Source organism: Pleurodeles waltl, chromosome 1_2 (genome assembly GCF_031143425.1).
Source record: "Pleurodeles waltl isolate 20211129_DDA chromosome 1_2, aPleWal1.hap1.20221129, whole genome shotgun sequence".
In the NCBI taxonomy this organism is placed as follows: Eukaryota; Metazoa; Chordata; class Amphibia; order Caudata; family Salamandridae; genus Pleurodeles; species Pleurodeles waltl.
In genome coordinates this window covers 1206002849-1206018548 of record NC_090437.1, presented here as the reverse complement: position 1 = coordinate 1206018548, position 15700 = coordinate 1206002849, and the positions used below count along the sequence as shown (strand labels likewise).

Sequence of the window (15700 nt, the reverse complement as noted above, 5' to 3'; positions counted from 1 at the left end):
TCGCCCTTCAGGGCACAAGCCCCCAACTTGGGCCTATTCGGGCTGACCACGTGGAAGCCTCATGGATTGGACTCCATTCCGATTCTGTCCTCGGTGCCACGCGAAGTACCCGTACCCGTACACAGACCAGCATTTGGTTTACAACCTCTGCCTTTCCCCAGACCATCAGGAAGAAAACTGTGAGGCCTGTCGATCCTGCTGATCGAAAAAGACTCTTAGAGACCGAAGAGCAAGAAGGCTCAAAATGGCGTAGAAGAGCGGGGAACATCTTGTCATAGAAGAGGAAGATTTGATGCAGACTGCAGTCTGAGTTCGAGATTCTGAGTCAGAGCAGGAATCGGACAAAGACAGACCAGTCACAGCAGGACAACATGTGAGTACGTCTGCCCCTGCACCCTCAAAAAAGAAAAAACACAAAGCCTTGGGTACGCCACTATCAGAAGGCCATGGCTCGGCCCGAAAAAAGACTGTCGGTGACCGACCTCCCAGTTCGGCACCGAAAAAGGCCACTCCTCAGAAAACATCGGAGACAACAAAAAGCTCAGTTTCCGACTCCAGTAAACACCAATTTTCAGAGTCGAAAATCAGAAAGCCAGTTTCGGAGCCGAAACCTTCGTCCTCTTCATCTTTTTCGATCCTGAAATAGTTTGCTTTGGAGCCGAAAAGGCCAACATACACAGAGGAGCATGGACTTTCAAAGAGACTTAAAGAAAGCCACAAAACCTCTGAAGGAGGAGTTAGAGGTAGAACCAATTTTAGATATTATGGATGAAAGGCAATCTAGGATCCACATCCATAAGGAAACAGGAAGAATTCTTACAGCTAGCTTTCCAGGAGGAATTGGATACTATGCAGCCTCCAGGTAAAATGCCAAAGCAGGAGAAACCACCTCCTCAGTCTTCTCCTCCTCACTCTCCCCCTCATTCTCCCACCTACCTACCTCTTTTCCTACCAGCCCTACACCAATGCAGTCACCCACTCATTCATACGATTCACAACAGGACAATGTTGATCCATGGGATCTTTATGACCCTGATCCCATTCCAAGTAAGGATCCAGACAGCTATCCCTCTAAACCATCACCACCTGAGGATAGTACTGTCTATAATCAAGTCATAGCTAGGGCTGCAGCATATCATGGTGTTGCCATACATACAGAGCCACTAGAAGAGGATTTTTTATTTAACACTCTATCCTCAACACATTCTAGGTACCAATTCCTCCCGATGCTCCCAGGCATTGTAAAACATGCAGATCAGATCTTTAATGAACCGGTAAAGGCACGCATCATAACACCTAGGATAGAGAAGAAGTATAAACCTGCACCCTCTGACCCTGATTATATCACCTAGCAGGTATCTCCTGCTTCTGTTGTACTTAGCGCTGCCAGGAAGAGGGCAAGTAGTCAGTCATCAGGATATGCACCCCCTCCTGATAATGAAAGCAGGAAATGTGATGCAGGGCAAAGGGTTGCGTCCCAGGCAGCAAATCAGTGGAGGATAGCCAACTTGCAAGCACTATTAGCTCGCTATGACAGAGCCCATTGGGACGAGATGCAGGACATAACACAGCATCTCCCAAAGAACACCAGAAAAGGCAAAAACAGGTAGTGGAGGAAGGGCAAGCCATTACAAACAACTAGATAAGATCTTCCCTAGATGCAGCAGATACTGCTGCTAGGAGTGTCAACGCTGCAGTCACTGTACGCAGACATGCATGGCTCCGATCTTCTGGATTCAAGCCAGAAATACAGCAAGCTGTGTTAAACATGCCGTTCGACAAAAAACATATTTTTGGGCCAGAAGTAAACACAGCCATTGAAAAATTGCAAAAAGATTGACACAGCAAAGGCAATCGGTGCACTCTACTCTGCACCATATAGGGGGTCATTTCGTAAACCTCAGTTTCGAGGTGGTTTCAGAACACAGCCCTCCGAGGCATCTACCTCGCAAACAAAGCCAACCTACCAACGGCAATACCAACATGGTTATTTTAGGGGCACATATAGAGGACAATACCCCAAAAATAGAAGGACATTTCAGGCCTCTAAGCAGCCTCAACAGCACCCAAAACAGTGACTTCCCTCATTTCCTTCCACTCCACCTCTCCTGTGGGGGGAAGACTACAACCGTCCCATACAAATTGGCAAAATATTACCACAGACAACTGGGTGCTGTCAATTATCCGCAATGGCTGTTGCCTAGAATTGATACGCACTCCTCCAAATATTCCACCAAGGTTACACAAACTATCCACAGAATTGTGTGTTCAGTGGATAGTTTGCGTAACCTTGGTGGAAGAAGAGGTCCAATCTCTACTACTCAAACAAGCAATATAATTGGTTCCAGTCTCAAATAGTAATTGGAGTTTATTCACTATATTTTCTAACTCCCAAAAAAGATGGCACCCTCAGGCCAATATTAGACCTCATGCCCCTCAATCTTTACATCCGGTCAGAACATTTTCACATGGTAACTTTACAGGATGTCATCCCACTACTACAAAAACAAGATTTCATGACAGCCTTAGACCTCAAAGACCTCAAAGATGCGTATTTTCACATACCCATCCATCCTGAACACACAAAATATCTCAGGTTTGTCATTCAGGGAAAACACTATCAATTCGAAGTGTTACCCTTTGGAATAACAACAGCGCCAAGGGTATTCACAAAGTGCTTAGCAGTATGGCAGCCTACCTAAGAAGACAACATATACAGGTCTTTCCATATCTAGACGATTGGCTAATAAAATCAAGCAGTCATACACAATGCCAAAATCATACGCATTATGTAATACCAACCTTACACACACTTACTCAATAAACTACCAAAAATCACACCTTCAACCAGCACAAATACAACAGTATTTGGGTGCAATACTAAATACTCAGCAATATCCAAAACCACAAAGGATACAAACTTTCCAAAATATAATCACACAAACACAAACAAATCAACAATAAACTGTCAGATTTGTCATGAAAATTTAGGAATGATGGCATCATGTATTGCAATTGTTCCACACGCAAGACTAAACATGCAGCCCTTACAACAGTGCCTTGCACAACAATGGTCACAGGTGCACGGTCAACTTCAAGATCTAGTGTTGATAGACCACCAAACATACATGTCCCTTCAGTGGTGGAATTCCACAAATCTAAGTAAAGGGCGGCCATTTCAAGACCCTGTGCCTCAGACCATAATTACAATAGATGCACAAATGATTGGTTGGGGAGCTCACCTAAACAATCACAACATTCAAGGGCATTGGGATGTCAAACACAAACAGCTACACATACACAACTTTGAGTTATTAGCTATCTTTCTAGCACTCATAGCTTTTCAACCTCTTCTCACAAGAAGAATGTTCGTATCAGAACAGACAACATGACAACCATGAATTATCTCAACAAACGGGGAGGGACACATTCATCCCAACTGTCCCTTCTAGGCCAGAAAATTTGGAAATGTGCAATCCACAACCAAATTCATCAATTGGCACAATACATTCCAGGGATAGACAATCAGTTGGCAGATATCCTCAGCAGAAATCACCAACAAACTCACGAATGGGAGCTTCATCCTCCAGTACTTGAAAAATACTTTCAAAAGTGGGGAACGCCAAACATAGACCTGTTTGCAACAAGCGAAAACACAATGCCAAAACTTTGCATCCAGACACCCACATCCCTTATCCAAGGGGAGTGCTCTATGGATCAATTGGTCAGGGATATTTAAATATGCTTTTCCCCCTCTCCCACTCCTTCCATTTCTAGCCAACAAGTTGCGTCAAACTTCACTTAACATGATACTCATAGCACCAACATGGGCACGTCAACCGTTATTATTGATTAATTAACACTATTAGATCTGTCGGTAGCACCACACTCCAAACTCCCATCCAGACCAGATCTGTTGACACAAAACAGAGGCCAAATCAGGCATCCAAATCCCAAGACACTCAATCTAGCAATTTGGCTCCTGAGGTCATAGTTTGGATATTTACAACTCCCATCAGAATGTATGGAAGTTATTAAGCAAGCAAGAAACCCCTCTACTAGACAGTGCTATGCAAACAAATGGAAAAGATTTGTATAGTACTGTGAATCTAAAAATATAGACCCTCTTACAGCATCAATACAAGATATTGTAGTTATTTATTTCATTTACAAAAATCAAACTTAGCATTCTCTTCAATAAAAAGTCATCTTACTGCAATTTGAGCATATTTACAAAATAAACAACATAGTTCTTTATTTAGTGTTCCTGTCATTAAAGCTTTCATGGAAGGTTTAAAATGCATCATTCCACCCAGAACACCACCAGTGCCTTCTTGGAATCTAAATATAGTGCTTACAAGACTTATGGGACCTCCATTTGAGCATATGCACTTGTGCCAAATTCAGATTCTATCATGGAAAGTTGCCTTCCTAGTGGCAATTACTTCTTTAAGAGTAAGTGAAATCCAAGCCTTTACTCTTGAAAAACACAAACATAAGTACACAAACATAAGGTTGTACTAAGAACAAACCCAAAATTTCTACCAAAAGTTGTATCACCTTTTCATATAACTCAAATAGCGGAACTGGCAGTCTTCTTCACAGAGCCAGATTCTGTGGCAGAAAGAGCTCTACATATATTAGACATCAAAAGAGCTTTAATGTACTATATAGACAGAACCAAACCGTTTAGAAAGACTAAACAACTATTTGTAGCTTTCCAAAAACCTCATACAGGCAATCCTATATCAAAACAAGGTTTAGCACGATGGATTGTAAGGTGCATCCAAACCTGCTATATTAAAGCAAAAAGACAACTTTTAGTTACTCCCAAAGCACATTCTACAAGGTAAAAAGGTGTGCAACAATGGCTTTTTTAGGGACTATACCAATGGCTGAAATATGTAAAGCAGCCACATGGTCAACACCACATACATTCACTAAACACTACTGTGTAAACGTATTATCACAACAACAAGCCACAGTAGGTCAAGCTGTTCTAAGAACATTATTTCAAACAACTTCAGCTCCTACAGGCTGACCACCGCTAATTTATAGGAGGACAAACTGCTTTGTAGTCTATGCACAACATGTGTATCTGCAGCTACACATGCCATTGAACGGAAAATGTCACTTACCCAGTGTACACCTGTTCGTTCAGATTCACATGCACACTCCCTCCTCCCCGGAAGCCTGTAGTCGTTTAAGTTACAAACATTTGTACATATGTATATACATTTACATTTGCATGGACATCTCTTACTTTATACCTATATACTCTATCACACCTTCCTTTACCCTCTGTGGGAAAACAATCTAACAATGGAGTCAATGCCCATGCGCAATGGAACCGAAGAGAAGTCACCACTCGATCCCGTGACTCAAACACTTCTTCGAAGAAAAACAACTTGTAACACTTTGAGCCCAACACTAGATGGTGGACTAATGCACAGCATGTGAATCTGCAGCAGAACATGCCACAAGCAGATGTACTCTGGGGAAAGTGATATATAAATACAGGGAGTGCAGAATTATTAGGCAAGTTGTATTTTTGAGGATTAATTTTATTATTGAACAACAACCATGTTCTCAATGAACCCAAAAAACTCATTAATATCAAAGCTGAATATTTTTGGAAGTAGTTTTTAGTTTGTTTTTAGTTTTAGCTATGTTAGGGGGATATCTGTGTGTGCAGGTGACTATTACTGTGCATAATTATTAGGCAACTTAACAAACAAAAAATATATACCGATTTCAATTATTTATTATTACCAGTGAAACCAATATAACATCTCAACATTCACAAATATACATTTCTGACATTCAAAAACAAAACAAAAACAAATCAGTGACCAATATAGCCACATTTCTTTGCAAGGACACTCAAAAGCCTGCCATCCATGGATTCTGTCAGTGTTTTGATATGTTCACCATCAACATTGCGTGCAGCAGCAACCACAGCCTCCCAGACACTGTTCAGAGAGGTGTACTGTTTTCCCTCCTTGTAAATCTCACATTTGATGATGGACCACAGGTTCTCAATGGGGTTCAGATCAGGTGAACAAGGAGGCCATGTCATTAGATTTCCTTCTTTTATACCCTTTCTTGCCAGCCACGCTGTGGAGTACTTGGACGCGTGTGATGGAGCATTGTCCTGCATGAAAATCATGTTTTTCTTGAAGGATGCAGACTTCTTCCTGTACCACTGCTTGAAGAAGGTGTCTTCCAGGAACTGGCAGTAGGACTGGGAGTTGAGCTTGACTCCATCCTCAACCCGAAAAGGCCCCACAAGCTCATCTTTGATGATACCAGCCCAAACCAGTACTCCACCTCCACCTTGCTGGCGTCTGAGTCGGACTGGAGCTCTCTGCCCTTTACCAATCCAGCCACGGGCCCATCCATCTGGCCCATCAAGACTCACTCTCATTTCATCAGTCCATAAAACCTTAGAAAAATCAGTCTTGAGATATTTCTTGGCCCAGTCTTGACGTTTCAGCTTGTGTGTCTTGTTCAGTGGTGGTCGTCTTTCAGCCTTTCTTACCTTGGCCATGTCTCTGAGTATTGCACACCTTGTGCTTTTGGGCACTCCAGTGATGTTGCAGCTCTGAAATATGGCCAAACTGGTGGCAAGTGGCATTGTGGCAGCTGCACGCTTGACTTTTCTCAGTTCATGGGCAGTTATTTTGCGCCTTGGTTTTTCCACACGCTTCTTGCGACCCTGTTGACTATTTTGAATGAAACGCTTGATTGTTCGATGATCACGCTTCAGAAGCTTTGCAATTTTAAGAGTGCTGCATCCCTCTGCAAGATATCTCACTATTTTTGACTTTTCTGAGCCTGTCAAGTCCTTCTTTTGACCCATTTTGCCAAAGGAAAGGAAGTTGCCTAATAATTATGCACACCTGATATAGGGTGTTGATGTCATTAGACCACACCCCTTTTCTCATCACAGAGATGCACATCACCTAATATGCTTAATTGGTAGTAGGCTTTCGAGCCTATACAGCTTGGAGTAAGACAACATGCATAAAGAGGATGATGTGGTCAAAATACTCATTTGCCTAATAATTCTGCACTCCCTGTATTGATATAGATATAGAGATGTATAGATATATTGCCTTTTATTCCTGATCCAAGTTGCTTATAGCGGATGAACAATGACATAAAAATCTTTGTAAGAATGCAGAATTTAGAACTTGGAACTTCACTTGAGATATTGGCATGTCACAGTAATTGGACCGTGTGAATGGAGCAACAACAATTTATCAAATTGTACGTAGAATTGTCTAGTATATGAAGTTTTATTTTTGATGGAACACAATTGAATACTATACGCTCCTGCTAGTGTTTTCATTGCCCAGTTCATGTATAACGAACAATTCGTTTTTTTGTTATGCAGTTATCCATATCAGGAAAATCAGGGATGTCACAGAAAAATCAGGGACAGTGTCCCCAACAGTGATGGAACTCTGACCTTCAAAGTTCCGATTTTACCACCATGTAATTCTCTAATTTTTGTGTTTACTTGTACTCAACCCATCCCTTTATTATCAATTAGTTTAAAAGCACAGTGCTTGCTATTCCTAAGACTGCATCAGGTTATTTACATCGCTTAACAATTGTGCGGTTTCTCGGGGTGCTGAAGAGCTACACTTGTGCTTCGATTTTTATGAGTGACCAAGGTCTTTAACATAAACTGTGTTTTCTAAAGGAGGTGTTGGTGTTTGTGCATGGAAAGTTAAAGTATTTGTGACTAGAAAATCCTGAAAAAATATAAACGTTGTGCTAGCCTTGAATACCAAATGATCCAGGCCATCCTGGTCTCTCAGATCTGCACAGTAGTTACTGGAATGGAAACGGATGGAAATTGTACTGAATGGTTGGTTATTTTAAGGATCCTTTCCTGGTCCGTGTTTTTCCTCTCATTGGCTGTAGAGAAGTTAATTGCTTGTATATATTGACAAAACTTTGCTGTCACCCACCTCTATGTGCACTCTGCAGGGGGAACATTTTCCTTTCCATGGGATGCTGACAACTGGTAGTGTTGTGGAAATTCTCAAGAGGTGTCACAGGATTCTTAGGTGTGATGTCTAGCATAATGTCAACGAGTTAGGGAGGGTAGTCGGTTAGTAGACTTAATGCATTGTGATGTAGTTTTATTTAGTGAGGTGTCTTAAACTGTTTCCTAAATTGAAGCAGCACTTAGGCAGTCTTAATGGACATAGCGATGATGTTCCAGATCCTTGGTGCATAGATGGAAAAGGCCTGCTTTCTTGGTCTTGCTCCCTTAGAGGGGTGGATGCTGGTCATAATGGCTTTGTAAATGATGCATCTGGTTTTGAATATGGTGCAAGTTAGCTGAGGGAGCCAATGGAGTTCCTCAGGGTGGGTTGATGTGATCATATTTATTCTGCCCTGGATGAGAGATGCTGCGCTGTGTACATATTACTATGTCAGTAGGGTGTGTTAAATGAAAAAATAAAATTTATTCGAGACATAGATCCAGTTCTCAACTAAAATAAGGCAACTAGTGCCCTTTCAGTTGTTTCCCATACTGATTAACAGCTTGCTTAGCCTGAAAACACATTGTCCTTTTTAATGTTAATATAGTCTGAGACTAAACCTGTGTGAATGACAAAAAAAAAAAAATGGCGTGTGGTATATTTGTTGTTCCAGGTGTGAGCTTACCCACCCATCAACAAATTAGGTCTAAAACGGAAGATCCTGTGGGCAGTGCATGTACATCCCTATCAGTAGAATGAACCCTGTGGAGCTTAAAGATAAACCCTCGCTGAACTAGTGTTATTTGTGATGGTAGCAGAACCATGTGCAATAAAGTGCCCTTACATGAGTTACTTGACTTCTTTGATAGTCAGATAGTACGCATTTATGATTGTTTGAGGTTTGTGGTGCTGCAAGACGGTCTTAAGTTTGCAGTTATAATTACAAAAAAAAAAGTGACTATATTTAAGATATGATATTGATGTTACAGCACTAGGGCCCACAACACGTGCACGCTTATTGCTGTCTGGGGCTAAAATAAAATTCAATCCTTGCAAAGAATTTCAGGCTAAAAGGTGTTTATTCCTTCTATGCTCTTTGGGACTCCGGGGGGACGTTTAGGGCTTCTTTCTATTCCTTTATGGCAAGTTGTATTGTTCACATTGTCAGTTCATTGGTCTGCTAAAGGGTTAGGTTCAGACAGGAACCACATGAAAAGTTGAGTAGATTAACTCATGACTTTGGTAGTTGGCACTGAACATTCACGTTGAGCATTATTTTCATTTACACAATTGTAATGCAGTATTCAATTTATATGGATCTAGTGGACTTCCTGCCTGCCCTCTTCATAAGACATTTAACAGACTTTCCTAATAATTGCGAACACACATTAATTTTGTAAGTAACACAATTATCCGGAACTTTTTGATGTCTGCATATACGGCTCAGTGTCTCACTAAAATACAGTAAATAGAAAAGCATATCCGTTGCAGAGGCCTACTCTTCCATGGCAGGAGAGTTCAGACTAGCTATAGAAATAGCTGTGGTCTGGACATTGCACTTGCCTCCGTTTGTTGAGACGCCTGTCATCCTATTCTTTGACAACTTTGAATTTTACCATGTTTGATTGTTTCCACATATCTTGCAGAGGGCACAAAAGAGTTTCCATCTTGCACTTATATTCTGCACACTGTGACACCTACCCTTAACATACAGATTCATGTATAGTAACCAGCAATGCCACAGTCATTTAAGATTACCTCTTTATAACTAGCCTTTCTGTAACTTCTGTCTAGATGCAAAGTTAATCGTAACAGGCTCTTAGTCTCTTTGGGGGGAAAAACCCCCAAACAACCATTGAACTCTGGATGTGCTTGCCATAGTACTGCATGAAGTGCTTTTTATATCTGGCCTAACGATCTTGGCAGCCTCATGTTTTCCAAACAATATAATTCAGGAAATGCATACATAAGTAGGGGCTCTCAATCAACACTTTTAGCATTAGTCTGTTAAAATGTCACTCAAGGTATATTCCCTCACACCCCAGCAGAAGGTATAGATTAGCAGACCAGCCTTCCAGCCATTGGATGCCTCCACTTTGACTGCATTTTGCCATTCAGACCTAAAAAAAAAAAAAAAAAAATAGAAATTGTTAGGCACTTCAACTTCCCAATAACTGATCGTCCCTACGCATCGTAGAGTTACATCAACTATTTTGATAACTCTCAAGACATATATTGTAAATTATAGTGTTCATTCCCCACTGTAAACCATCTTTGGTTTATTTAGCCTACTGAAAAAGAGCAAAAGTCATTAAAGTAGTTACTGTGTATAAAAAAGATTTCCCGGTTGACGCCATACCCAACTCAAAGGGTTGTGATTGACATTTCGACCACTTGTATTTGACTTGAGACAGCCCTCTAGTAACTACTTGTGGAACTGCATTTCACCCATTGGAATGTTGTATGAGCACTACCAATCTGCAGAAAACGCTAGTTTTAAAATGAACAAAGCTTATACTCACTGAAACCTAAACAGCCCAACAAAATATAATAAATGTTATGATCATAAACTTCAAGATATGTATTGAAATCTGTAATTTTAACTAATTATGAAACGGCTTTTGGAAAACAATTACTCTTATGGAAAACCAGCAGAAATGAATAAAATAGCAAAACCATACTTACAAAATTTATATTCCAAAGTCACACCTCAGCGTGGTACATGCCATTTAAGGCATTTGCTTCTGACTTAAGCTGGACGTCTATTTAACAAGAAGTGGAACTGCAGCTTCATGAAAATATTTCAATGCTTTTACTGCTGACTTGTGGAGGACATCTAGCAAGGACTTGTGTAACTGCACCTTCATGAAAAAATATCCATTTGCCTTGTGAGGGACACCCAGTAACAAATATATATTCACAGAAAAAAACCCAAAGGGTATAAGGACGTTATAGTTAGGTTCAGATTTTACAATCACAAAACCATAGAAATTCAGCAGTTATAGTTATCTCAAGAAACTATAACTCATGCTCCAAGCGAAGTATAACTCTCACCCCCACTATGCACAGGTTTCTCATCAATAATTTTATTGCAATTGTTCCTGTGATATTATCAATGTCCTAGACAATGTCATGACTAATGTAATATGTGGGGTAATTAGCTGTGCATGGCTAGGGCGTGAATTCTAATTACCTTAGGGCATGAGTTATAGTTGCTTGAGATAAGAAACTGCTGCATTTCTTTTGTTTTGTGTGTCAAATCGGAATCCAACTATAACGCCCCTATAACCTTTGGGAGAATTGCTAAGGTTTCTTTCTTCTATTTCCTAATTATAACGTCCCTGTAACTTTAGTTTTTTTTTCCAGTATGAATAACTAGGGTTCTTTTTAACGTAAAGTAATGTTTAATTACCATACGTTAATCCACCCGCTGCCAAGGAAGACCTTTGGCTGTGTGCAGCAGGGAGTTGGCTGCAGGGCATGGCCTGCGGCCAGTCCTTGCAGCCAACCCGTCTGCATGCAGCCAGCCCATTGGTGTGGGTCTTTGAGTTAGGTGTATGAGTGGCTGTGTGGGTTTGTGAGTGGGTTTGAGTTGTTTTATGGGTCGGAGTGGCTGTGTGGTTGTGTTTTAGTCTGTGAGTGGGTGTATGTTTTTTAGATTGTGTTCTGGATCAGTGGATTCACACGGGGAGCACTCAGAGCCCACGTTGGATCAGCGAATCCTCACATGCCCATGAGGGGTCCCTCAGAGACCCCTTCCATCAGTCCAATGGCGCACCTGGGACAGAGCGCTGATACACAAAATAGTGCCCACAACCTTGCTCTCAGGTTTCGGGCAGCCAGTCATGGCATTGCTGTTGTTGGCTTGTGGATCTGCGGTGGATCCGCCTCTCTTGATGTACATAAATCTTTTTTCTGTGATAACTCCAAAACTACTGAACAGATTTACACCAAATTAGAAAAAAGATCTTTCTGGAGCAACATCTTGCTTGTTGCCACATTTGGCTTGATTCTGTCCAGCAGTTCAGGTTGTAGTCGGATCTGAACTCACTGTGGAAAACTGCATTGGGGCAGGGGGGACATTTTGGGGCACATCTTCTCTGCCCTTCCCCCATTTGTTTTTTTTTGTCCAGCGCGCCATGTCGAATCATTCCAGGCAAAGGCTGAAGAAAGTGGCCAACTGGTTTTCAAAATGTTGTGAAAAATTGTCCAATACTCTTCCCTCCCCCACCACCAAATATCATTAATCTTGCTTTGTCCTACAACTGGGACATATAGTGGTACTAGAAAAAAAATGTTTCACCAATCTGGTAGAAGGCACTAGACTTAACAAGTGATTGCTGCATAAACTAGGGCCTAGGTTTAATAAGGACTTGGTTGTCCTTGAATGGCGCAAGTCCACACAAGTCCTTAACTTGGATTTACATAGCCATGCAATGGCTGATTGCATGGCCTTGAGTGACTTAGTAATGAAATGTAATGCAACATGTTCCCATGCATCCACCCAGAGGTTTTTGACAGTCCCAGACTCACTAAGGTCAGAAAACCTTGAATTGTGTGAAAATGGCGTACCTCCCTGCTCAGGCAGAAGAAGAAATATGTTTATTTCTTCTAGTTACTTCCTTTTTCTCTGTGTTCTACATTCTGCAGCACACATATGAGGAAATTGTTTCAAAGTACTGTTTTTGTGCAAAAACAATTCTGCCGGTAACACAGGCACCCTTGCAGCATGGCACAAAGGTGCCTGAGGTTGCACTAGACAGCCAAAAGTGTGCCATAGCTAGGTGGTAGCAGAAATACGCCGTATTTGTAAATGTGGCACATTACTGCTGCCTTCCTTTATATAACATAACACAGCATGCACAAAATCTTAGTAAATCTGGCCCCTGGTTATCTTAACAGTAACAAGGCATTTATTAAAAGTTTCAATATTAATTCATCAGCATGTACCACCATTGACACATACTTATCCTACTGAAATCAAACGCAGTTAGAGCAGCAAAAGTGGATAGTCCCATTTTTATGTTGATGCCACACAGCTCAACTTTGTTTAGGACGTTTCAAGCAGTTGCATCTTACTCAAGGTGGACATTTGGTAACAAAGTGAGTTATTGCAGGTTTGTCACAGACTTGTGAAGTAGATGTTTCTGACATAAGAGGTACATCTTGTAAAGTTTTGAAGGGCTGCAGTATTGTTAAAGACTTTGCACTGTTTTTTACTGACTCGAAAAAAATATCTAGTCATTACTTGAGGTAACTAGTTATTGTGAAAGGCCAGACCGATTGGCGTTGCCAATGCGTCTTCATTTTTCATTCTCTTGGAATACACAATCTACTTTTAAACTGGCAATGCTGCGCCTCTCGGAACCAAATCAAAGTGGAATACCTCTACTGTGATGTAAGGAATTAAAATGTCAGTGTTATTTTAACAGATTATATGTGTAAATGTAGTGGCAGTAAGAAGTTGCGTTTGAGCAAAATGTAAGGAAATGTATTACCCCATGAGAAATTTCATAAAACACAATGCCTTTCTGTTTAATAATATGAACTATGTAGCTTAGGCCTGGATGCAGTTGTGGTGTAGTAGGAGAGTTTTGGAATGTAACTACAAGGGTCGGAATGCACTTGTGTAATAAATAGGTCTACAAACGAAGACACACCTGAAAGTCAAAAATTGTGGTTTGGTGGAGTGCTTCCAAACTCTTTAGACATATATACCAGATGAAAGTGGGGCAATGCAAATGCTCCTAGGAAAAAAGTATCACGTTTAGTGTTACCTTTTTTTTTCTATCAGAATTACAACAGTACTCAGTGGGCTTCCAGTGATTCTCGTTTTTCTTTCTTTTTTTATTCTCTTTGTAGCCAAGGCAAAAGATCAATGACAAAGCAACAAAAATAAAGAAATCAAAGACTGCGGAAACTACCTCATCCAAAAAAAAGCAATCAGGTAACATTGTTTTCTTTCTGTATATAAAGATTTTGGGTCGGTTAGTAATACTCAAGCATAAAACATTTATATTCTGCTGAATCTGGGCTTTCTCACTAATGGATCGCCCACAAATAACTGAAAAGTAATTCTTGAAGCAGCATCTCATTAACCTGTTGATTAGTAGTGTAACGATACACTAACAGAAAATGTTTTTTTTTTTTTTTTTTTTAATGGTTTGTCTGGATTTTTCTTATACAGTAGCTTCTGAGAACGATTTGTGCTAACACTAGTTTGTAACATGTCAAGGTTTACCAGGGCAACATGTGGTTTCTTCATACTGATGAGGCTCTAGCATTGAATCAAAGTACTCTTGTCCTAACCGAAAATAACTTGTCTTTCTTTGTGCATTTTTTTTATAAATGTGTTTGAAGTGGCCTGCTCCACCTCTGGAGGAACTGCAATGAAATGGGGATTGTTAGTTCTTTGATCCAGTTGCTATGTACTGTTTCCAGTAGAGTGTTAGCTTTCCCACTGCAGGAGCGCGTATGGAAGAGGTGGTCGGTCTTTTTGTGGATCTTTTTCAGTGTGTTGATGGACAAAAGATTTAGTATCAAATCCACATTTACAAGTCTGTGAAGCCCATTTGGCTACACAGAGGACCAGGAATTGATATTGAAGATTATTCGATTTATTACAAATTAACCACTCCAATATATGAGCATATCAAAACCAGCTTATACAGATATAAAATCAAAATCAATAAGCTGAAACGCTGAAACAAGTTTAATCGTCTTAGTAGAGGTCACAGTTGCAGCAATGCAAAAAAATAAGAAATAATTGCCATTCTACAAAATAATTCAGATATCTTTATTTTCAGCCAAAAAAAGAAACATCTAGCTAGGGTTCTAGATTAATAGTGCCTGATTTAAGCCTCTCTGGACAAAGCAAGGTAGGTGTCAGCATTGCAACACTTCAGTAGAAGTCTTTCAGAAATATAGAATCCAACGTTGGCATGAAACTATTCACCGTAAGCACAAGTGATCTAAGAGGTCAGCACCTCTTAGAGTCTTGGAGAATTCTGTTGCAACTCTAACAGTGTGAACACTAAATCAATGTGGAATGTTCCAGTACATCCATACATTCTGAATATGTCATCTGATACCCAATTATTTCTCCTTCTCGTGGATCATACTCGCAACATGAAGGTCTTCCTGCCCCGACCTACCAATACAAAATACTCCTTTCACTAGCTAAGCAATCAGAAACATGCAACGAAAAAGGAAAATCATGCAAAGTAAGAACACATTTCACGAGTTAAAATGAGGGCCTGTTCATGCTAACTTAACAAGCCCCATCTAATGCGCACTCTTAACACTGTTATAATTGTATGCATACTATTAGGATAAATTCAGGCATAAGCAATTAATCATCAATAAAATGAAATACTTTGAAATACAAATGTAAACTACAATCTTCACGTTAAAACTGAATATCAGAACGCACATGTATAAATTAAAACACTAGTTTCTACAGTGAATGCACCTTCAATAATACTTTTTGATGCGCCACATTACTTAATAAGGTTAAAGCACACAGTATATATGATGATTACTATTTTTGTAGTCACTTCTGTATCATGTAGAGGTGCAACCAAAATCACACTGCTCCACCTCAAAGTATGAGGAGTTTTGGACACTTGGCACACAGTATTCAGTTTCCGTCCAGATCTTTTTATTATGCTGATGTATTTGCTTACTGATGTGCAATT

The 15700-nt window shown here is 40.3% G+C and overlaps 1 protein-coding gene across 1 annotated transcript in view; it reads left to right on the top strand.

Moving 5' to 3' along the window:
• The window catches only part of NSD2 (nuclear receptor binding SET domain protein 2), a 504567-nt gene that overhangs the window by 206215 nt on the left and 282652 nt on the right, over positions 1 to 15700 (top strand). The window contains exon 9 of the mRNA XM_069203845.1: positions 13866 to 13950. Within this exon, the coding sequence (XP_069059946.1) occupies positions 13866 to 13950 (85 nt within the window). The remainder of the gene's footprint in view (positions 1 to 13865; positions 13951 to 15700) is intronic.